The 26,236-nt window shown below is 36.6% G+C and overlaps 1 protein-coding gene across 2 annotated transcripts in view; it reads left to right on the top strand.

The window, feature by feature from the left end:
* LOC123547011 (ribonuclease H2 subunit A-like) overlaps positions 1 to 26,236 on the top strand; it is a 77,349-nt gene that overhangs the window by 4,900 nt on the left and 46,213 nt on the right. For both annotated transcript variants that reach the window (XM_045333745.2, XM_045333744.2), the window contains exons 2-3: positions 6,367 to 6,438; positions 15,700 to 15,826. In XM_045333745.2, the coding sequence (XP_045189680.2) occupies positions 6,367 to 6,438; positions 15,700 to 15,826 (199 nt within the window). The remainder of the gene's footprint in view (positions 1 to 6,366; positions 6,439 to 15,699; positions 15,827 to 26,236) is intronic.

Below are 26,236 nucleotides of genomic sequence, written 5' to 3'. Positions count from 1 at the left end.
TTCATAATTTGAAGATTAGAAGCGACACGAAGTGTGTTCGCTTCTCACTACATGTTATACATGGCGATCCGATAAGACCTGACATAACCGATAGACGTAAAAATGTTAAAATATGTTATGTCAGGTCTTATTGATAGGACTATGGAACTAGAACCGCAAATTTAGATTTGACTGGCTTATTTTCATAAATTTTTCAATTTATAAAGAAATATAAAAGAAATGGTGCCTTCTTATATACAAAGAGCTATAAAAATAAATAGATTGGCAACTTGAAAGGCATATAGAGCAAATGATTTACAGTCAACTCGTCCCCTAGTCAACTCGTCCCCGATTTGGTCATTTCGTCCCCCTCGGCGATTTTCAAATTGGTCATTTCGGCCCCCTTTTTAGAACGTATTTTGAAAAAAAAATCAAAGTATAATAAATTAAATCGGTTTATATTTTATGCTAAAAATAAACATAAGTTTTCGTTCGTTTTAAGAACGTTTTGCTTTAAAAGTGATCGATTTAACAAGGAGGATTTTCTGTTTTTTGTTGTTTTTTTTTGTTTTTTTTTCTATTTGTTTTTGTAAGTCTGCTTTATTGGACAACATGATTGCTGTTTAAATGTCCGTATTTGATGCTGCTTATTTTTAAACTCTTGACTAAGATTAAACTTTTTATTAAACTGTTTTTTATAACAAATAATTTCCTCACTCCAATCAACTACTAACACATTTAATTCTACTTGTGGAAAATTTTCACACATTTCATTAGGTCAATCAACAACTTCTCATGCAATTAAATACCATTAACACCTTTCAATCAGCCCAATCAACATCTTTTAATGTGATTAATAACCTTTAACACCTTTCGTATGCGGGGTATATGCTCATTCTACTTTTTTTAGAAACCACTGTCTCCGTACTTTTGAAGTATTTCTTTTTTTATTTTAATGATAACAAGAGCTGTCACAGGAGACAGCGCGCTCGACTATTTCGATGCTGGATAGTGAAACTGGGCACATCTGAGGAAACTAGAGCTGTCACTGGAGTGTTTAATGACTCCAGTTGTGGATGAACATATTGCACAATAGCCTGAGTCTATGTCAAAAATATCAACTTAAAGTAATAAGAGAGGTAAAGATAAAATGTATCAAAACACTATATAAGTATATCCTAAGCAAAAAGGGGCATAATTCATTAAATATTGATGCCAGAGTTATGCAGCTTGTGTCATATAGTGTGGGTGATGATGTTGAACAACTATTTTAAGTTTGAATCAAATCCATTCAGTAATAACAGAGACAGAGTGAAAGTGCATCAAAACTTTAACCTAAAATTCTAAGTAAAAAGGGGAATAATTCATGAAAAATTAGTGCCAGAGTTATGCACCTTGTGTCATATGGTGTGGGTGATGATGTTGAACAACTATTTTAAGTTTGAATCAAATCCATTCAGTAATAACAGAGACAAAGTGAAAGTGCATCAAAACTTTAACCTAAAATTCTAAGTAAAAAGGGGAAATAATTCATGAAAATTGGTCCCAGAGTTATGCACCTTGTGTCATATGATAAGGGTAATGATGTTGAACAATTGTTTAAGTTTGAATCAGATCCGTTCAGTAATAACAGAGATAGAGTGAAAGTGCTTAAAACTTTAACCTGAAATTATAAGTAAAAAGGGGAATAATTCATGAAAAATTGTGCCAGAGTTATGCATCTTGTGTCATATGATGTGGGTGATGATGCTGAACAACTATTTTAAGTTTGAATCAAATCCATTCACTAATAACAGAGGTAGAGTGAAAGTGCACCAAAACTTTAACCTGAAATTCTAAGTAAAAAGGGGGCATAATTCATGAAAAAATGGTACCAGAGTTATGCGCCTTGTGTCATATGATGTGGGTGATGATGTTGAACAACTATTTTAAGTTTGAATCAAATCTATTTAGTAATAACAGAGATAGAGTGAAAGTGCATCAAAACTTTAACCTGAAAATCTAAGTGAAAAGGGGGGATAATTCATGAAATATTGGTGCCAGAGTTATGGCCCTTATGTCAGATGATGTGGATGATGATGAGGAATAAGTATTTCAAGTTTGAATCAAATCCATCAAGTAATTACAGAGATAAGTTGAAAAATGAGAGTGCACCAAAACTTTAACCAAGGAGGGGACGCGGAAAGATGCCGACGCCTACGTCGGGGCGAGTAGGATAGCTCTCCTTATACTTCGTATAGTCGAGCTAAAAATGAATATAAAGCATGTTGGTTATATTTAGTAAAACATATGTGACAAATATTAATTGTTTAATTATTCTCTATTATATTTCTAATTAAAACTTTCTTTTATTATGACCAGGGGTACGGATTTATTGCTCTCTCTTTTCTTACTATGATTTTTAAAAAGTTAATTAGATCTTCTATTATATTATATTTTTAATACTAAGGACATTGCATTTTTTATCTTTTATTTCAGTTAATTGTTTTATATTTACAGTATATTTCTTTTATTATTTTATCAAACCTAATTATTTAAAGTTAACTATTTCCAGTATAACTCCTTCAAAACTCGCGATGATTTTAAATACAAGTTTTCAAAGTCAAAAATATCATAAGAAAGCAAAAATGCCTAAAATATTAATGGGGACAAAATTACCAAAAGGGGGACGAGTTGACCAAAATGGGGACGAGTTGACCAAATGTTTTGATGTAGGGGACGAAATGACCAATTCTGGGGGACGAAATGACCAAATTGGGGACGAGTTGACTGGGGGACGAGTTGACTAGGGGACGAGTTGACTTGATACCGAGCAAATCTCGCCAACCTCCCGTGACAAAAAAACGAGATCTCGTTTACCGGAAGTGGTGCTTTCTCCACGCGCCATTTTGTATGCGAAAGCAATTAATTCATCGGTAAAATAATTATCACCGTATGACCACGCTTCTTTCAATGGCAAAAAAAAACATGTACTTGGTGTCTTAAGACCATTTCACATTAAACTAATTTTGTTTTAGAAGCTAACATGTATTTTAAATGTAGTTTTAAAGGTACAAATTGTAACTCCATGCTCGCCGATGTTTGTTTTTAGTAAGATAACGCTGAATCACGCTCTGACACGAGCTCACGCGAGATTACAGCCAGTTGCCATTCTGTGTATTTTATACTTCTTTGTTATACGCCCGAAGGGACGTATTATGTTATGACGCTGGTGTCCGTCCGTCCGTCCGTCCGTCCGTCCGTCTGTCCGTTAGCAACTTCGTGTCCGCTCTGTAACTCTTGAACCCCTTGAAGGATTTCAAGGAAACTTTAGTAGTCTTTACACAAATGTTCACCACACCGAGACGATGTGCAGACCGCATGTTCTGGATGTCTCACTTCAAGGTCAAGGTCACACTTAGGAGTCAAAGGTCATATCAGTTTGTTTCGTGTCCGCTCTGTAACTCTTGAACCCCTTGAAGGATTTCAAAGAAACTTGACACAAATGTTCACCACACCAAGACGACGTGCAGAGCGCATGTTCCGGATGACTTGCTTCAAGGTCAAGGTCACACTTAGGGGTCAAAAGTCATATCAGTTTGTTTCGTGTCCGCTCTGTAACTCTTGAACTGCTGGAAGGATTTCAAAGAAACTTGGCAGAAATGTTCACCACATTGTAACGATGTGCAGAGCGCATGTTCCGGGTGACTCGCTTCAAGGTCAAGGTCACACTTAAGGGTCAAAGGTCATATATGACTTTGCTTTGTGTATACTGCTCTGCATTGCAGTGGTCTTGTTTTTATTTGGCAGATCTCTTTTTTGTACTTACAATAATTTTTTTTTAATTACTTCCCTTTTATGTTACTATAAATAGCTTATTTTGAAACTTTTTTATTATTGGCCGTAGCGAAAAACCGAGACCACTTTTCTGTGGTACAACATGGATGGTTTCTCCAATTTTAAGGTGTATTTTTACATACCTATACCTGATAAGGATTTTTTTGTAGACTTTGATTTTTTTTTTTTGTGGACTTAGATTTGTTTTTTGAAGTTTTCCTTTTGTTGTTCCAGTCCTTTGGGGCTACAAGAGTCAAGTTCTTAAAATTTTGCTCCAATCCTATGATGTAAGCCTTCGGGCGTATATTGCCCCGCATGGCGGCGCTCTTGTTATATATTACGTCCCACCCTCTGTTCTTATATTAAAACATGGTAATGAACGGAATCCATTATTTATGAAAATAGGTCACTCAAAGCTAAATTTGCGGTTCTAGTGCCAGTGGACCCATGATTTATTTTAAATAGGACACGCCTTTTGGCTATCCGCTACCGTATACATTTCTGGCTATCCTTGCTGGGACGGTGTCGTACCACCAAATTAAAAAAATGATTTGTTCATAATATGATAATTCTGGGGCCTAGTTAATTCCTAATCACGAGTGGCTTTGGTGGTGAGGGAAGGGTTAAAGGAATGGTCTCTGTCCGTCCGTCCGTTCATCCGTCCATAATACTTCGTGTCCGGTCCATATATATTAAACTACCTTGAAGGATTTTCATAAAACTTGGGTCAAATGACCACTTCATCAAGACGATATGCAGAACTCATGACTCATCCATGTCGGCTCAAGGCCAAGGTCACAATTCAAGGTCAAAGGTTTAAGCCTTCCTTTTTGTCAATGTGCCCGCTCTGTACCTCCAAAACCCGTTGAAGAATTTTCAAGAAGCTTGGGTCAAGAAACCACCTCATCAAGACGATGTGCAGAACTTATGAGTCAGCCATGTTGACTCAAGGTCAATGTCACAATTCAAGGTCAGATGTTTGAGCCTTTCATTTTGTGTCTGCTCTGTATCTCCTAAACCCCTTGAAGGATTTTCATGAATTTAGTCAAATAATCACCTCATCAAGACAATATGCAGAATTCATGAGTCAGCCATGTCGGCTCAAAGCCAAGGTCACAACTAAAGGTCAAATTTTGAGCTTTCCATTTTGTGTCCACTCTGTATCTCCTAAATCACTTGAAGGATTTTCGTGAATCTTTGATCAAATGATATACAACAAAGTCATATGTCATTATACTGTGGCTATCCTTGGCCTGTAATATACTTCTATATTGTTGATATCGAATAAAGTCATATGTCATTTTACTGTGGCTATCTGTGGCCTGTAATAAACTTCTATATTTGTGATATAGTACATCAGAGTTATGTCATTTTACTGTGGCTACCCTTGGCCTGTAATATACTTCTGTATTGATGATATACAACAAACTCATAAATCATTTTTCTGCGGCTATCCGTGGCCTGTAATATACTTCTATATTGGTGATATACAGCAAAGTCATCATATGTCGTTTTACTGTGGGTATCCGTGCCCTGTAATATACTTCTATTTTGATGATATTGAACAAAGTCATGCAGTATTTCACTGTGAGTAACCGTGGCTTGTAATATACTTTTATGTTGATGATATCCAACAAAGTCATATGGCTTTTCACTGTGGCTATCTGTGCCTATCGGCGTCACACCTTGGTTAAGTTTTTGCATGCAAGTACATACACCTATCATTTAAAGGCATATAGCTTTGAAACTTATTTTTTCTTTTTCTAGGTCAATTACCAACCCCCTGGGTCAAGTTCCATAACTCTGACATGTATTTTGAGCAAATTATGCCCCCTTTTGGACTTAGAAAGTTCTGGTTAAAGATTTACATGCAAGTTACTATCTCCAAAACTAATGCAGATATGGAATTGAAACTTCACATGTGTCTTCGGGGTTATAAAACTAGTTGATAGTAGCATGTCCCATAACTCTGAACTTTATTTTGGCCAAATTATGCCCCCTTTGGACTTAGAAAATCCTGGTTGAAGTTTTGCTTGCAAGTACATACAGCTATTACTAAAAGGCATATAGATTTGAAACTTATTTTTTCTTTTTCTAGATCAATTACCAACCTCACTGGGTCAAGTACCATAACTCTGACATGTATTTTGGGCAAATTATGCCCCATTTTGGACTTAGAAAATTCTGGTTAAAGTATTACATGCAAGTTACTATCTCAAAAACTAATGTAGATATTGAATTGAAACTTCACATGTGTCTTCGGGGTTATAAAACTAGTTGATAGCAGCAAGTCCCATAACTCTGATATGCATTTTGGTCAGATTATGTCCCCTTTTGAACTTAAAACTTGTTTGATATTTAACATTTTGGGTAATATTTTCCTGCTTCTGGGACAATATTTGGAATAGTCGAGCTTTGCTGTCTTATGGACAGCTCTTGTTTATGATGGATTTGAGAACTGATGTTGATTTCCTATCTTTAATACAGAATTAAGTTAGACCTTAGCATTACTACAATCTTAAATATGTCAATATTACTGTTGTTGGCCTAAGAGCAGTTTATAAATTTCAGGTCCAATGGTTTATGGAACATGTTACAGTCCTATTTCCAAGAAACAGGATCTAGAGGATCTCAAATTTGCAGGTAAGACATTTCAGTTAAAATGATAATGAAGTAATGCATTCACCCTTTTTAACAGCTCACTTGAACCAAGGGTGAACTGTTAGTATAAGTGGATTGTCCGGCATCCGTTGTCCATCATCCGTTGTCAGCATTTTGACTAAAACATCTTAACCCCTGAACTACTGGCCAGAATTACATCAACTTGGTCAAATAACAGCTTTTTAGCTCACCTGAAATTTGTTCAGGGTGAGCTACTGTAAACCTAGATATGGTTTCGTGCTATTTAGATATGGTTTCGCGGTTGTTGTGTATCCGCGAAGTTCTGTAGCCGCGAACCAGCCAGCTACCATGAAAACGCGAAAGTTTGTAGTTTTCATTGTACATGACAACAATGTTGTGATTTGCCGTTTGCCGTCTTCTAAGCCGGTAATAGAAGCCGGCTTGGCACCTGAAAATTTTAACATTTTTAGCTCACCAGAGCCAAAGGCTCAGGGTGAGCTATTGTGATCATTCAGCGTCTGTCGTCCGTCCGTAAACTTTTACTTTAAACGACATCTCCTCATAAACTGCTAGGCCAATTTCATCCAAACTTCACAGCAATGTTCCTTGGATAAAGCTCTACAAAAATTGTTCAAAGTATTGAATTCCATGCAGAACTCTGGTTGCCATGGCAACCAAAAGGAAAAACTTTAAAAATCTTCTTTTCAAAAACCAGAAGCCCTAGAGCTTAGATATTTGGTTTGAAGCATTGCCTAGTGGACCTCTACCAAATTTGTTCAAATCATGACACCGGGGTCAAAATTGACCCCGCCTCAGGGGTCACTTGATTTTACATAAGAAAATCTTAAAAAATCTTCTCAAAAACCAGAAGTCCTAGAGCTTAGATATTTGACATGTAGCATTGCCTAGTGGATCTCTACTAAAATGTTCAAATCATGACCCCGGGGTCACTTGATTTTACATAGGAAAATCTTCAAAAATTTTCTAAAAATAAACCAGAAGGCCTAGATCTTAGATATTTCACATGAAGCATTGCCTAGTGGACCTCTACAAAATTTGTTCAAATCTTGACCCCTGGGGTCAAAATTGACCCTGCCCTAGGGGTCACTTGATTTTACATAGGAAAATCTTCAAAGATTTCTAAAAAAAACCCAGAAGGCCTAGATCTTAAGATATTTCACATGTAGCATTGCCTAGCAGACATCAACAAAATTTGTTTAAAGCTTGACCTCCGGGGTCAAATTGAACCCGCCTCATGGGGTTACTTGATTGTACATAGAAAAATCTCCAAAATTTTCTAAAAATGAACTAGAAGGCCTAGAGCTTAGATATTTCACATGTAGCATTGCCTAGTGGACCTCTACAAAAAAATTTCAAATCATGACCCCCGGGGTCAAAATTGACCCCGCCCGAGGAGTCAATTGATTTTACATAGGAAAATATTAAAAAAAATTTCTAAAAATAAATCAGAAGCAATGCTCATGGTGAGCTATTGTGATCACGCTGTGTCCGTCTTGTGTCGGTGCGTCCGTCTGTCCATCGTCAACAATTGTGTTTAAAAGACATCTCCTCCATAACCACTGAATGGATTTTGATGAAACTTGGCATGTATGTTCCTTGGATGGTCCTCTACCAAAGTTGTTCAGACGGTTCCGCTTTGTTGCACATGGGCTGCCAGAGCTAAAAAAAGAAAAATCTTCAAACGACATCTCCTCCTAAACCAATGGTCCGATTTTGAAATAATTTCACACAAATGGTCCTTATGTCACCCTCTATCAAGATTGTTCAAATTATATTGATTCATCAAAAAACATGGCCGCCAGAGCTAAAAATAGAAAAATCTTCCAACGATATCTCCTCCTAAACTGATGGTCCAATTTTGAAATAATTTCACACAAATGGTCCTTATGTCACCCTCTACCAAGATTATTCAAATTATTTTGATCCGTCAAAAAACATGGCTGCCAGAGGGCGTGGTCACTTTTCCCTATATGTATATAGTGGACTTTAAAAATCTTCTTGTGTAAAACTACAGGCCCGACTTAAGTATAATTTTACACAAATGGTCCTTGTGTGACCTTGTATGAAGATTGTTCAAATTATTTTGATTTGTCAAAAAACAAGGCCGCCAGAGGGTGTGGTCACTTTTCCTGATATGGATATAGTGGAAACTTTAAAAATTTTCTTGTGTGAAACTGCTAGCCCAATTTTAGAATAATTTTACACAAATGCTTCTTGTGTGACCATCTACCAAGATTATTCTGATAATTCAAATTATTCCGATTTGTCACTTTTCCCTTTATGTATACCATACTTGTCCAAATTATTGCCCTAAGGTCAAAAGATGGCCACACCCATGTGTCTGACATGTACTTACTATAGGCTTTTATATCAGAAACTTTGAAAATCTTCTTCTCTGAATCAATAATAGCTAGAGCCTTGATATTTGACAGTGATCGATTTGTAATTACCGAATTTAATTTGCTGTTTAAAGTGTGACATGTAGTAATATGGCTACATAGAAAACCTACTCTGTACTAACAAGCACACTTGAAGCCTTGTACACAGGTGAGCGCTTTAGGGTCAGTGACCCTCTTGTTTTTAAATAGATTTAAAGTAATTATTCCACATTATTAGTGACATGATATGACACATGGTGCATTACTCTTGCAGAAAGTTTCCATGAATTATGTCCCTTTTATACCTATTTAATGTTTTGATACACTTTACTTTTATCTTTGTTATTGTACCCCCCAAACAAAGAAGTTGTAGGTGGGGTTTCAGGTTGTCTGTCTGTCTGTCTGTCCCCTGTAGACACAATCTTGTGGGCACCAATTCTCCTCATCCCCTTGACACAGTTTAATGAAATTTCACACAAGTGATCGGTAACAACAGTAGTTGTGCATGGGGCATGTTACGTTCTTTCGGAAAGAATATTTGCAGTGTTATGGGACTTTGTTAGCTCACCTGAGCACAAATTGCTCAAGGTGAGCTTTTGTGATTGCCCTGTGTCCGCCGTCGGCGGCTGTGGCGGCGTCAGCGTCGTCGTCGTCAACAATTTGACTGTTAACACTCTGGAGGTCACAATTTTGGCCCAATCTTAATGAAACTTGGTCAGAATGTTACCCTTAATAAAATTTTGGACGAGATCGATATTGGGTCATCTTGGGTCAAAAACTATGTCACCAGGTCAAATTAAAGGAAAAGCTTGTTAACACTCTAGAGGTCACAATTTTGGCCCAATCTTAATGAAACTTGGTCAGAATGTTACCCTCAATAAAATCTTGGATGAGTTGGATATGGGGTCATCTGGGGTCAAAAACTAGGTCACCAGGTCAGATCAAAGGAAAGGCTTGTTAACACTCTAGAGGTCACAATTTGGGCTCAATCTTAATGAGACTTGGTCAGAATGTTACCGTAAATAAAGTCTTGGACGAGTTTGATATTGGGTCATGTAGGGTCAAACACTAGGTCACCAGGACAAATCAAAGGAAAAACCTGTTAACACTGTAGAGACCACATTTATGACTATATCTTCATGAAACTTGGTCAGAATGTTAATCTTGATTATCTATAGGTCAAGTTCAAATCTGGGTTAATAGGTGGGGTCAGAAACTAGGTCACTAGGTCATTTCAAAGGAAAAGCTTGTTAACACTCTAGAGGCCACATTTATGACTATATCTTCATGAAACTTAGTCAGAATGTTAATCTTGATGATCTTTAGGTCAGTTTTGAATCTTGGTCATGTGGGGTCAAAAACTAGGTCACAGGGTCAAATCAAAGGAAAAGCTAGTTTACACTGTAGAGGCCGCATTTATGACCATATCTTAATGAAACTTGGTCAGATTTTTAAGCTTTATTATCTATAGGTCAGGTTCAAATCTGGGTCAGGTGGGGTCAAAAGCTAGGTCACTAGGTCATTCAAAGGAAAAGCTTGTTAACACTTGAGGCCACATTTATGACTGTATCTTAATGAAACTTAGTCGGAATGTTAATCTTGGTGATCTTTAGGTCAAGTTCGAATCTTGGTCATGTGGGGTCAAAAACTAGGTCACAGGGTCAAATCAAAGGAATAGCTATTTAACACTTTAGAGGCCACATTTATGACCATATCTTAATGAATCTTGGTCAGAATGTTAATCTTGATGATCTTTAGGTCAATAGGTCAGGTGAGCGATACAGGGCCTTCATGGCCCTCTTGTCTTTTTTGTTACTATACTATATAGAGAGAGTCTGCATATGCAATCTTATGCATGCCTAATCTCCTGAACCCATGCACACAATTTAATGAAACTTCACACAAGTAATCAGTACCAACCCTAGTTGTGCATGGTGCATGTTACTTTCTTTCAGAAAAAAATTCTGCACAGTCACTTGACTTTGTTTTTTGTTAATAAACTATATACATATAGTCTGCATATGCAATCTTGAGTGGCCTAATCTCCTGAACTAATGCACACAATTTAATGAAACTTAATACAAATGATCAGTAGTAACCCTAGTTGTGCATGGTGCATGTTACGTTTTTTCAGATAAAAATTCTGCACAGTTACGGGACTTAGCATGAAGTGCTCAAGGTGAGCTATTGTGACCTGTTATTGTCCGGCATGGTCCATCGTGTGTTGTGTGTCGTGCGTCAGCATTTGCCTTATTAACACTCTAGAGGCTACAGTTATGACCCAATCTTTATGAAACACTCTAGAGACCACATTTTAAGTTTGAAACTCAAGAATTGGTCAGAATGTTTGTCCAGATGACCTCTAGGTCAAGTTCGAATCTGGTTCATGTGGGGTCAAAAACTAGGTCACCCCTTCAAATTAAAGGAAAGCTCGTTAACAATTTAAGGCCACATTTATGACCCTATCTTCATGAAACTTGGTCAGAATGTTTATCTTGATGATCTTTAGGCCAAGTTTGAATCTGGGTCATGTGGTTTCAAAAACTAGGCCACTAGGCCAGATCAAAGGAAGATCTTGTTAACACTCTAGAGACCACATTTTAAGTTTGAAGCTCATGAGAGGTTGGTCATGACCAGCAGATGACCTCTGTTGATTTTGAGATCAGTAGAACAAAGGTCAAGGTCACAGTGACCTGGAACAGTTAAATGGTTTCCGGATGATAACTCAAGAATGCTTGGGCCTAGGATCATGAAAGTTGACAATGAGGTTGGTCATGACCAGCAGATGATCCCTATAGATTTTGAGGTCTGTAGGTCAAAGGTCAAGGTCACAGTTATCTGGAACAGTTTAAACAGTTTTCAGATCATAACTCAAGAACGCTTGGGCCTAGGATCATGAAAGTTGATAGGAAGGTTGATCATAACAAGCAGATGACCCCTATTGATTTTGAGGTCAGTAGGTCAAAGGTCAAGGTCACAGTGACCAGGAACAGTTAAACAGTTTCCAGATGATAACTCAAGATCACTTGGGTCTAGGATCATGACAGTTGACAGGGAGTTTAATCATGACCAGCAGATGACCCCTGTTGGTTTTGAGGTGAGTAGGTCAAAGGTTAAGGTCACAATGACCCAGAACAGTTAATGGTTTTCAGATAATAACTTAAGAACGCTTGGGCCTAGGATCATAAAAGTTGATAGTGAGGATGGTCATGACCAGCAGATAACCCCTATTGTTTTTTAGGTCAGTAGGATAAAGGTCAAGGTCACATTTACCCGGAACAGTTAAACCATTTCCGGACAAAACTTGAGAACGCTTGGGCCTAGGATCAAGAAACTTAATAGGGAAGTTGATCATGACCAGCATATGACCTCTATTGATTTTGAGGTCAGTAGGTCAAAGGTTAAGGTCACATTGACCCAGAGCAGTAGAACTTTAGTGTGCAGTTACTGAATGCATCAAGGGGGGCATTTCGTGTTCTACGAGCTCTTGTTACTAAAACGATTTGATTCAAACATGAAGTTGTTCCACATTATTAGCCACATGATGTGACACATTGTGCATTACTCTTGCACAATATTCCATGAATTATTTCCCTTTTATGTTTAACTAATGTTTTGATACACTTTCACTTTATGTCTGTTATTATTATCCCCCGACGAAAGTCGGATTGATATAGTTTTGGCGTTGTCCGTCCGTCCGTCTGGAGCCATATCTAGGAAGTGGTTGGGAATATTTTTATAAAACTTCATATACATGTTCACCACAATGAGTTTATGTGGCCCGTCAAGTTTCAGTCAGATTGCCCAAGTAACACCAGTGTTATGGCCCTTAGAAGTTTCTAGTATTAACTATATAAGGTACTATAAATATGGCAATTTCTGCATCATAACTTTTGATATATTTGACCTAGAACTATGAAACTTTAACAGAATTTAGATCACCATAATGTTGTGCACACACAATTTCATTCAGATTTCTTTTGTAACTTTATTTATTGCCCTTTAATTGTATAAAAATCCACATATTTGTACATAAACTTACCAGTTGGAAGAATTTCATTAAATTTCTTTCATTCTTTTCCATGAACATTTATTATAAACATGTGAAGTTGTGTACCCACACCTGATCACCCCCTTACCTTGGTCACCACCCCCCCCCCCCCCCCCCCCCCCCCAAAAAAAAAAAAAAAAAAAAAAAAATTAATTTCTTAATTTAGATTTTTTTTCAAACAAACTTCACACATGTCCACCACTATGAGGTTATGGGGCTCGTCAAGTTTCAGTCAGATTGCCCAAATAACACCAGAGTTATGGCCCTTAGAAGTTTCTAGTGTTAACTGTATAGAGTACTATAAATATGGCAATTTCTGCATCATAACTTTTGATATAATTGACCTTGAACTATGAAACTTAAACACAATTTAGATCGTCATAATATGGTTGTGCATACACAATTTTGTTTAGATTTATTTTGTAACTTCAGAGTTATTGCCCTTTAATTGTATAAAAATCCACTTATTTGTACATAACAAACTTACCATTATGTAGAGTTTCATTAAATTTCTTTCATTCTTTTCCATGAACATTCATAACATTTATTATAAACATGTGAAGTTGTCACCTGGTCACCCCCTTGCCTTGGTCACCCACCCCCCCCAAAAAAAAAATCCTTATTTTAGACTTTTGCAAACCTTTCATGAATATTTATCAACATGCAAGTTGTACCATTCCCCCACCTCGCTCCTCCACCCAGTCATGCCCACCACCGATCATGCATCCCCAGCCCCCCTCTTCCTTCCATTTTTATGCCCCCGAAGGGAGGCATATAGTTTTTGAACCGTCTGTCAGTCTGTCCGCAATTTTCGTGTCCGGTCCATATCTTTGTCATCGATGGATGGATTTTCAAATAACTTGGCATGAATGTGTACCACAGTAAGACGACGTGTCGCGTGCAAGACCCAGGTCCGTAGCTCAAAGGTCAAGGTCACACTTAGACATTAAAGGTCATTTTTCATGATAGTGCATTCGTGTCCGGTCCATATCTTTGTCATCCATGGATGGATTTTCAAATAACTTGGCATGAATGTGTACCACAGTAAGATGACGTGTCGCGCGCAAGACCCAGGTCCGTAGCTCAAAGGTCAAGGTCACACTTAGACGTTAAAGGTCATTTTTCATGATAGTGCATTCGTGTCCGGTCCATATCTTTGTCATCCACGGATGGATTTTCAAATAACTTGGCATGAATGTGTACCACAGTAAGACGACGTGTCATGCGCAAGACCCAGGTCCGTAGCTCAAAGGTCAAGGTCACACTTAGATGTTAAAGGTCATATTTCATGATAGTGCATTGATGGGCGTGTCCGGTCCATATCTTTGTCATTCATGCGTGGATTTTAAAATTATTGGGCATGAATGTGTACCACAGTAAGACGACATGTCGCGCGCAAGACCCAGGTCGGTAGGTCAAAGGTCCTAAACTCTAACATCGGCCATAACTATTCATTCAAAGTGCCATCGGGGGCATGTGTCATCCTATGGAGACAGCTCTTGTTTTTTTTTTAATTTTTAATTTTTCATCAGTATTTATAATCAACATGTGAATTTTTGTTTCCTGACCTGTTCGCACACCCCAGTCCCCCTAAAAAATATAAACATATATTTATATATATACATATATATGTATTTCCATTCCTTTCTTTTTTTTTTTTTTAAATGTTCAAACCCAACCTTGCCCCCAACCATGTTAAAGATATCTTACTTGATTGTGCTCTCTTAAGGACATCTGTTCTTTTAAGTTCAAATGTACATGTTAAACAGCAACACTTGGTGCCAAACCACTCAAAGACAATATTTTGTTCCAGTCAAACTTCAAGCTCACATTTCAATTAACTCATCAATAACTGCATTTAATTTTAAAAGCTGATCTTATTACAGTAAGCATATGCCATTCAAAATAAATTCTTTAGTCAGGATCAAAGTATCATACATTTATTATGTACTCTTTATTTAAACATTTGTTTTCTGTTAAACTGATTTTGACTAATGAAATTATTTGCTTCTTAGTAACATCCTTAACTTTTTGCCGGATATAATTTTTTGTCATTCCTCACCACAAACCCTTTCGGGGGGGGGGGGGGGGGGGGATACCAATTCATCGAATTTGCTTGTTTAAAATACATTTGACTCAGACTTAATCTAGTGTCCTGTATGATCATGCACCCATGTTGGTAGTCATTAAACACTTCAGTGATAGCTTCAGCTTCCTCAGATGTGCCCTGTTGCACTATTCAGCATCAAAATAGTCGAGCGCACTTCTGTGACAGCTCTTGTTTTAAAAAACACTGGAGATTATAAATAAGGTCACTAGGTCAATTAATAGGAAAAAACCTTGTTAACTTTCTATAGAGGCCACATTTTCTACCTCATCTGCATAATGATTGATGTTTTACTGTAGATTTGTTGTTTTGTTCAAGAAATAATATATCTCTTTCAGTGATTTGTCGCTGAATAAAATCACTGTTTGGAGTTCAGATGCAAAGGAATTATATAATAATATGCATCTTTATGACAAACAATGATTTTAGTCAAGAGCAAATCACTAAATGAGATATATTATTCCAATTCTTATACGTTACCAAGGATTTTTAAGTACATCATTGATGACATCCGTCAAATATTTGCCCGTTTTTTCTTGGTTTCTTTTCCAACGCGCCGCTATGCCATTTGATGCTATGATATAATAATTGTGACGTCAGAACAGTGAATTGTTGTAAAATAACACGCAGCTTTCAGCCGTCTTTGTTTAATAGGAAAATGAATCAAGTCGTGTTAGGATAAAGGGTTTGTTGGTATTTACATGTATTTTTATTATTGTATTTAGACTCAAAAACACTCACAGAGGAGCAGCGTGAAAGTATATTTGAGAAATTATGTGGAGCAGGGGAGTTAATTGGCTGGATGGTGGAGATACTTTCCCCAACATATATATCTAACAGCATGCTTAGAAGGTATTTTTATCTTTTCTGTGATAACTAAATGTTTTGATTTTGTAAATAGGACAAGACTTAAAACTGCTGTTGTCTAACATTTACACAGAGAGATTGAGCATAGATTTTTTAGGCTCATTTGATGTCATTTGTCCACAATTTTTTGTGCCCCCCAGAAAAGTATTACACCCAGAGTCATCAAACCTCTTAGGATTGTTATTCAGCACAGGAAGCTGTGCTCGAGGGGTTAGAATTTGGATCTCACAAAGTCAGACTAGAGTTACGGCCCTTGACTGAATCAAAAATACACATAAAAAGGGCCTGAGTTTGTGTCGCATGTATCTCAAAAAGTATTGAACCCAATATTATGAAATATTTCAGGAATATTTTTAGCTCACATGTCACAAAGTGACAGTGTGAGCTTTTGTGATCGCGCAGCGTCCGTCGTCCGTCGTCCGTCCGTGCGTAAACTTTTGCTTGTGACCTCTCTAGAGGTCACATTTTTCATGGGATCTTTATGAAAGTTGGTCAGAATGTTCATCTTGATGATATCTAGGTCAAGTTCGAAACTGGGTCACGTGCGGTCAAAAACTAGGTCAGTAGGTCTAAAAATAGAAAAACCTTGTGACCTCTCTAGAGGCCATATTTTTCACAAGATCTTCATGAAAATTGGTCAGAATGTTCATCTTGATGATATCTAGGTCAAGTTCGAAACTGGGTCACGTGCCATCAAAAACTAGGTCAGTGGGTCAAATAATAGAAAAACCTTGTGACCTCTCTAGAGGCCATATTTTTCGTGGGATCTGTATGAAAGTTGATCTGAATGTTCATCTTGATGATATCTAGGTCAAGTTCGAAACTGGGTCAGCTGCGGTCAAAAACTAGGTCATTAGGTCTAAAAATAGAAGAACCTTGTGACCTCTCTAGAGGTCATACTTTTGAATGGATCTTCATGAAAATTGATCAGAATGTTCACCTTGATGATATCTAGGTCAAGTTCGAAACTGGGTCACGTGCCATCAATAACTAGGTCAGTAGGTCAAATGATAAAAAAACCTTGTGACCTCTAGAGGCCATATTTTTCATAGGAACTGTATGAAGGTTGGTCTGAATGTTCATCTTGATGATATCTAGGCCAAGTTCAAAATTGGGTCAACTGTGGTTAAAAACTAGGTCAGTAGGTCTAAAAATAGAAAAACCTTGTGACCTCTCTAGAGGCCATATTTTTTATAAGATCTTCATGAAAATTGGTCAGAATGTTCACCTTGATGATATCTAGGTCAAGTTCGAAACTGGGTCATGTGCCCTCAAAAACTAGGTCAGTAGGTCAGATAATAGAAAAACCTTGTGACCTCTCTAGAGGCCATATTTTTCATGGGATCTGTATGAAAGTTGGTCTGAATGTTCATCTTGATGATATCTAGGTCAGTTTCGAAACTGGGTCAGCTGCGGTCAAAAACTAGGTCATTAGGTCTAAAAATAGAAAAACCTTGTGACCTCTCTAGAGGCCATACTTTTGAATGGATCTTCATGAAAATTGGTCAGAATGTTCACCTTGATGATATCTAGGTCAAGTTTGAAACTGAGTCAAGTGCCATCAATAACTAGGTCAGTAGGTCAAATAATGAAAAAACCTTGTGACCTCTCTAGAGGCCATATTTTTCATGGGATCTGTATGAAAGTTGGTCTGAATGTTCATCTTGATGATATCTAGGTCAGGTTCAAAACTGGGTCACATGAGCTCAAAAACTAGGTCACTATGTCAAATAATAGTAAAAAAACGACGTCATACTCAGTTCAAAACTGGGTCATGTTGGGACAGGTGAGCGATTCAGGACCACCATGGTCCTCTTGTTTAAGCATGTGAAGTTGTGCTCCTGGTTTTTTTTTAAAGAGATATCACTCAGCTAGACCAGAGTTTGGCCGATGACTTTGTCTTATACAAAAATATACATAACAAGAGCTGTCCGTAAGACAGCATGCTCCACAGTTTGGGGATTTGACAGTAAAATGAATGTATGTCTCAATAAGGCCAGAGAAAATAAATGTTTAGATTCTCATCCGAATTTTGAGAAAAAATGGGGCGGGTGGGCACTTTTTATTTTTTATTTTTTAATTTGGAAATATGGTATTGTGGAGGTCAATCTGACAAATTATATTTAAAATATCACTAGTGTGTATTGCTGTGTCTTTGAATGCTTGTATATGTAAAACCCATTTTGAAATAATTTTGAAATGAACAAAATAATTTTATGTCATAAACTTTTATCTTGTTTATAATGTGATAGTAAATCATTTTGTCTGATGGTTGATTGTATCCTATACAAAAAAGTAAATCTACAACAACGGCAAATTAATATTTGTCTGTTCAGTGTATTTGAAAATTCAAAATATTTAGTTCTGACGAAGTACAGACACGATTTTTAAAGAAAACAATCAATCTGTCATTCTGCTGAGCATGTGCTAAAAGCTATATACCCGTGGAACCGATGATGATGATGATATTGACTTTCGAGCTTAAAGTTTAAAATACGAGGAATCTAGTATTTCTACACTTGAAAAAATCAGATATTTCTTAATTAGATGCACTTGCATGCACAGCATATTTTAATCCTATTTCCATATCTATGAAACAAATAGCGCGGTAATTCAGTATACTTTGCACGTGAAAATGGCATGTCAGGCTTCCCCACGAAGGCAAATTCCATGTTAAACACAATTGAAATATTGAAATCCAGACAACAGATACTTATTTCTAATCAATAACAATCAAATAAGGATAAGAAAATACATTGGCTTTACCTTTTTCTAAAAGTTTTTGAAATCGAAAGTAGTTTGCCAGAACGTCTGCTAGTCGTGTGAATTGCCGATATTTTATGATCATTTTTCTTAATTTGTTATAATAAGAGGTAATGTCATGGTAATTTTTAATATCAGATACTGTCAAATGCTGTTAAATTGTCTTTGCATTACCATAATATGTTAAACATTTTCTTTAAACTCTAGAATTATGCAATGTTTATGAAAGTGTACCAGTATCCGGACATGAAATTTTGGATATCTGGATTTTGACCAATAAAAAATTTCGAGGCGGGGGGTTTCAGATAGGGGCGGGCGGGGATGAGAATCTAAAAACTAATTTTCTATTGCCTAAGAGACCTCTACTTTAAAAGGAAAGTACACCAGGGGGTATAATTCTATCAAGAACACAAATTTATTGTTATTGGGATTGTTACCACACATGCAGATGATGATGGTAAAGATATATTTTGAGTTTCAAGTCATTATCTTATATAGTAGAGATAGACCCTAAAATTTTCAATGATAGTAATGCATTAAATAAAGTCTAGAAATTGATTTCCAAGGACTTTGAAATCAATTTCTAGACTTTATTTAATGTATAACTATCATTGAAAATTTTAGGGTCTATCTACCTTGTGTTCTGTTTGGGATTTCACTCAAACAGACCAGAGTTATGGTCCTTCACATATTGAAAAATACCCATAAAGAAGTTTGTGTTGCATATTTACTAAAAAACATTTCACCTGGAATCACCTGAGCTCGAAGTTAACACTCTAGAGGCCACATTTTTATGCCCCCTGCTCAAAGTTCAAGGTCACAGTGACCCGGAACAGTTAAATGGTTTCCGGATGATAACTCAAGAACGCTTGGGCCTAGAATCATGAAAATTGATAGGGAGGTTGATCATAACCAGTAGATGACCCCTATTGATTAGAGGTCAGTAGGTCAAAGGTCAAGGTCAAAGTGACCCGGAACAATTAAACTGTTTCCGGATGATAACTCAAGAACACTTAGGCCTAGGATCATGAAAGTTGATAGGGAGGTTGGCCATGACCAGCAGATGACCCCTGTTGATTTTGAGGCCAGTAGGTCAAAGGTCAAGGACACAGTGACCCAGAACAGTTTCTGGGCTATAACTTGAGAATGCTTGGGCCTATGATCAGGAAACTTAATAGGGTTGTTGATCATGACCAGTAGATGACCCCTATTGATTTTGAGGTCAAAGGTCAAGGTCACTGTAATCCAGAACAGTTAAGCGGTTACTGGATGATAACTCTGGGCCTAGGATCATGAAAGTAGATAGGAAGGTTTGCCATGACCAGCAGATGACCCCTATTGATTTTGAGGTCAGTAGGTCAAGATCACATTGACTCAGAACAGTAGAACTTTTTTGTGCCATATAACTGGAGAATACTTTGGTCTAAGATCACATTTGATACAGAGTTTACTTATGATTGGTAAATGACCCATAGTTATTGATTTGAGGTCAGTACGTCAAACATCCAGTGCACAGTGACCAAATAATTTCTGTTCCTTGTGCAATTACTGAATGCATCAAGGGGGGCATTTCGTGTTCTACGAGCTCTTGTCTATCTTGTCTTCATAAAACTTCGTCAGAATGTTTGTCTTTGTGAAATCAAGGTCAAGTTTGAAATTTAATGACCTGAGGTCTTAAACTAGGTCACTAGGTCAAACAATAGTAAAACTTTGTTAACACTTTAGAGGCCACATTTTCTACTTGGTTATTGTAAACCTATGCCAGAATGTTTGTCTCTTTGTAATTTAGAACAAGTTTGAAATTGGATTACCTGAGGTCAAAAACTATGTCACATAGTCAAATCAAAGAAAAACCTTGTTAACACTCTAGAGGCCACATTCTCCATTTATTCTTTATGAAAGAAGGTTATGTTTGTCTCCATGAAATAAAGGTCGAATTTGAAACTGGGTTACTAGGTCACTACGTCAAATTGTAGAAAATCCTTGTGAACATCTTGATCTTCATAAAACTTTGTCAAAATGTATGTCTCTATGAAATTAAGTTAAAATATAAAACTGGGTTATCTGACTTCTTAAACTAGGTCACTAGGTCAAATAATAGAAGAAGCTTGTTTACACTAGGCCAGCATTTTTAGCTCGACTATTCGAAGAATAGTCTAGCTATTCTACTCACCCTGGCGTCGGCGTCGGCGTCGGCGTCACACCTTGGTTAAGTTTTTGCATGCAAGTACATACAGCCATCAATTAAAGGCATATAGCTTTGAAACTTATTTTTTCTTTTTCTAGGTCAATTACCAACCTCTCTGGGTCAAGTCCCATAACTCTGACATGTATTTTGAGCAAATTATGCCCCTTTTTGGACTTAGAAAATTTTGGTTAAAGTTTTACATGCAAGTTACTATCTCCAAAACTAATGCAGATATTGATTTGAAACTTCACATGTGTCTTCGGGGTTATAAAACTAGTTGATAGCAGCAAGTCCCATAACTCTGACCTTCATTTTGGCCAAATTATGCCCCCTTTTGGACTTAGAAAATTCTGGTTAAAGTTTTGCGTGCAAGTACATACAGCTATTTCTAAAAGATAGATTTGAAACTTATTTTTTCTTTTTCTAGATCAATTACCAACCTCTCTGGGTCAAGTCCCATAACTCTGACATGTATTTTGAGCAAATTATGCCCCTTTTTAGACTTAGAAAATTTTGGTTAAAGTTTTACATGCAAGTTACTATCTCCAAAACTAATGCAGATATTGATTTGAAACTTCACATGTGTCTTCAGGGTTATAAAACTAGTTGATAGCAGCAAGTCCCATAACTCTGACCTTCATTTTGGCCAAATTATGCCCCCTTTTGGACTTAGCAAATTCTGGTTAAAGTTTTGCGTGCAAGTACATACAGCTATTACTAAAAGGCATATAGATTTGAAACTTATTTTTTCTTTTCTAGATCAATTACTAACCTCACTGATCAAGTCCCATAACTCTTACATGTATTTTGAGCAAATTATTCCCCTTTTTGGACTTAGAAAATCCTGGTTATAGTTTTGCGTGCAAGTACTTACAGCAATTACTAAAAGGCATATAGATTTGAAACTTTTTTTTTCTTTTTCTAGATCAATTACCAACCTCACTGGGTCAAGTCCCATAACTCTGGCATGTATTTTGGGCAAATTTTGCCCCCTTTTGGACTTTGAAAATTCTGGTTAAAGTTTTACATGCAAGTTTCTATCTCCAAAACTAATGCAGATATTGAATTGAAACTTCACATGTGCCATCGGGGTTATAAAACTATTTGATAGCAGCAAGTCCCATAACTGATATGCATTTTGGTCAGATTATGCCCCCTTTTGAACTTAAAACTCTTTTGATATTTAACCTTTTTTGGTAATATTTTCCTGCTTCTGGGACAATATTTCGAATAGTCAAGCTTGGCTGTCTTACGGACAGCTCTTGTTTTATTTTCTGGTTTACGGGAGATTTTTCAAAAAGTTAGGGTCAGTGGGGACAAATAAAAATAAAAATAAAAATCCCAATTTTGAGCAGTCGACCAAATAAATAAAAATAAAACGTCCAAAAGGATACAATTTTTTTATTTTTTGTACACCAAAGAAAACAAAAGCTTGCAAGTTTAAATAGCATACACACTTACAAATGGACTATTCTGAACTGATTTATATCTCATCATCTCAGTATACTGTTGTTTTCTTTATATGTAGCTTGTATGAATAATGCAATTTTCAAAGTCACCAAAAATATGTATTATTTGTGTTTTTGTATGTATCTATTTTGTAGTAAAAATATACTTGTGGTTTTTCATAATAAAATATACGAATACCACAGCTGACATATCATAAGAACATTGCATAATGTTTATTATATAAACGTGAATAAAAACTGCTATTAGAATGGGGATATGCAATGACTACTTTATGTCTGCATCCTGCATACATGCATATTAATTGGCCTTAGATAAAAAGTCTTATACAGGCATTGTCATACTAGAAAGCCAAAATTACAAATTGATAAACTGGCTTTAAAATTAAATGGCTTTGGTTAAGTTTCAGTGGCTTAAATACTGTTTTATATTTTGCCGATTGCCACCTATATTGTACGACAAGTCAAAACAATCTGAATTTTGGTTCAGCTAAAATGTGTACAAAATAACAACCTTATCGGTAGATGTTCAAACAACAGTATCGGATATTTATAAGACTCTTCACTGAGATGGGACTTGGACTTAGTAAGTTATGAGTCCGAAAAAACATTTATTACTGGATATGTCATTATGTGTTCCTCAGTGTCAAAGGCACATGTGGCATATAGTGTCTGAATGTTTGTCCCAAACATACTTTCAAAGGGTCTTCTTACAGATTTTATCGGTATACTTCAAGTGAACAGGACTCATGAGAATATTGCTGAGAGTTTCATGTTTGATAATTATCTTTTGAGTTACAGTACCTGGCTAGAACTTTAGTCAAACTAATTTGACACGATCCTAGGAAATATTGAGATAATTAATCTTTTCATATGAGAAATATCTCCACTAGGATTAGATTGCCTGTAAAAAAATAGTAAACAACCAATAATCTGACTGTCCAATTATATCTATCTATCTATTTATACTGCAGCGCTCCTCTCTGCGAGTATAATGTGCAGCCAGGCCTTTTTTTCATCAATTTGGGAATGCCACTGATACTGGTGGAATTGGGAAAATGCTCTCGGAAATTGTCTTAATTGGGACAATTTGCATATTGCCAAAATCTACATAAATGTGTTTTTGTGTGAAATATTAATGAATTGCATTTCAGTAATTGTTCAACAGTATTATAATTTACCTAAATATACATACAAATTAGCAAAACTATCTTAAAACAACAAAAAACCTAAAAGGTATAATCATTTGGGAATTTTAAATTCAACTTTGGGAAAAAACCATACTTTTTTGCATTGGGATTACCTCCTTTTACCGGAGGTAGATTTATAGGGGAAAAAAGCCCTGGCAGCTGCGCGCCTGTACAAGAAGTTAAAAGTAGATTGGATAGGAGGATAAAAGTAATACACGGTGTGTATTGCAGTATAAATACAGTTGATAGTGTTAAAAACAAGAAGGATTTACAGATAAAAGCAGTTTAAAAAATTATTTCGACTACATGTGATGTAGTTTGAATTTTTTATCACAGGTCATTTGTATCTTTGTCAAGCATTTGTAGGGACATGTGTCATTTTACATTGAAATGCTCTTTGTTTTGAACAGAACTACTTAAAATTATGGTATTAGTTATTTTTTCTTGTCCAACCCCCAAGACTTCAAAGTAAAAAAAAATGTGTTTAGCAAGTTGATACTCACTTTTGCTCTACCATTTTGCCATTTCTTTGGTTTCTTTCCTTCTTTCCTTTTTATCAATTGTGGTATTTTTCTGACAGTCCCACATAAATTTGATTGTTGTCCAATTATAATATACAGACAACAAATCTCGTACATGTGATACGCCAGATTTTTCAACATCTTGACAGCGTTGATAGTGAAGGTCATTTTTCATATGTGATTATTCCTAATGTTGAGCTTTAGGTTCTGTAATTTCTACTCAGATTCAATTTGCTTACAATACTTGTTATCTCTGCAAACTTATTCCAAAGATTATTGTCTGTTAACTTGTATATTTTTCCTATTTAATTTCACACAGTTTACATTCATGGAGGCCGCCATTTTCATGCGTCTGCTGATCTTGATTAAAAACCTCTACCTTACAGTTAAACTTTTATTTTTGGTAGCAGCAATTATAGACGGTCGGCGGATAAAATGAAAATAAATGTACTGAAAATCACTTTTATTTTTATTTTGTTTTGTCAAAAAATAGGGTCGGCACTCCCGTAAACCAGAAAATTAAAAAATGCTGGCCTTAGAGAGACATTTTTTCTTGATCTTTACAAAACTTTGTCAGAATGTTTGTATAAAATCTAGAGTAATTAATCCCCTGCTGTGGCGGAGGGATTATAGGAATGGTCTGCGTCCGTCCTTCCGTCCGTCCTTCCGTCCGTAACAAAATCGTGTCCGGTCCATATCTCCTAAACCCCTTGAAGGATTTTCATGAAACTTGGGTCAAATGATCACCTCATCAAGACAATGTGCAGAACCCATGAGTCAGCCTTGTCGGTTCAAGGTCAAGGTCACAACTCAAGGTCAAAGGTTTGAGCCTGCCATTTATTGTCCGCTCTATATCTCCTAAACCCCTTTAAGGAATTTTATAAAACTTGGGTCAAATGATCACCTCATCAAGACGATGTGCAGAACCCATGAGTCAGTCATGCCGGCTCAAGGTCAAGGTCACAACTTAGGGTCAAAGGTTTGAGCCTTCCATTTTGTGTCCGCTCTATATTTCCTAAACCCCTTGAAGGATTTTCATCAAACTTTGGTCAAACGATCACCTCATCAAGGCGATGTGCAGAACTTATGAGTCAGTCATGTCGGCTCAAGGTCAAGGTAACAACTGAAGGTCAAAGGTTTGAGCCTTCCATTTCGTGTCCGCTCTATATCTCCTAAACCCCTTGAAGGAATTTTATAAAACTTGGGTCAAATGATTACCTCATCAGAACGATATGCAGAAATTATGAGTCAACCATGCCAGCTCAAGGTCAAGGTCACAACTAAGGGTCGAAGGTTTGAGCTTTCCATTTGGTGTCCACTCTGTATCTCCTAAACGCCTTGAAGGATTTTCATCAAACTTGGGTCAAATGATCACCTCATCAAGATCTCATGAGTCAGCCATGTCAACTCAAGGTCAGGGTCACAACTGAAGGTCAAAGGTTTCAGCTCTGTATCTGCTAAACCCCTTGAAGGATTTTCATGAAACTTGGGTCAAATGATCACCTCATCAAGACGTTGTGCAGAATTCATGAGTCAGCCATGTCAGTTCAAGGTCAAGGTCACAGCTAAAATCAAAGGTTTACCCTTTCGTTATCCATAGCAGTGGTGGGGGATTTAGCTGTCTTTCAGACTGCCTTGTTTTAAAATTGGAATACTGGCGGTCAAAAACTAGGTCAAATTATAGAAAATCCTTCTTTACACTTTAAAGACCACATTTGCCATTTGATCTTCATAAAAAAATGCCAGAATGTTTATCTCTGACAAATATAGGTCAGGTTCAATACTTGGTTACCTGAGATCTTAAAGTAGGTCACTAAGTCAAATCATAGAAAAACCTTGTTAACACTAGAGGCTACATTTTCTGCTTGATCTTCATAAAAGTTTGTCAGAATATTTTTCTTTATGAAATCATGGTTAGGTTCAAAACTGGATTATCTAGGTCAAATACAAGGTCACTGGGTCAGATCACAGAAAGACATTGTGAACTCTCAAAAGGCCACATTTTCTACCTGATGTAGGTGAGAGTTGGTCGGAATGTTTGTCTGTTTTAAATGTAGGATGAATTTGTAACAGGGTCACATAGGAAAAAACAAGGTCATTAGGTCAAATCAAAGAAAAATCTTTGTTAACACTTTAGAGACAACTTTTTCAACTTGATCATTATAAATCTTTGTCAGTTTTTTGTCTGAAATCTGGGTCAAGTTCAAAAGTGGGGTACCTAAGGTCAGAAACTATGTCATTAGGTCAATTCATTGAAAAACTTGGAT

This window comes from Mercenaria mercenaria, chromosome 9, assembly GCF_021730395.1.
Source record: "Mercenaria mercenaria strain notata chromosome 9, MADL_Memer_1, whole genome shotgun sequence".
Taxonomy (NCBI): Eukaryota; Metazoa; Mollusca; class Bivalvia; order Venerida; family Veneridae; genus Mercenaria; species Mercenaria mercenaria.
The sequence above is the reverse complement of the archived record's forward strand: the minus strand, read 5'-3'. Positions and strand labels throughout refer to the sequence as shown.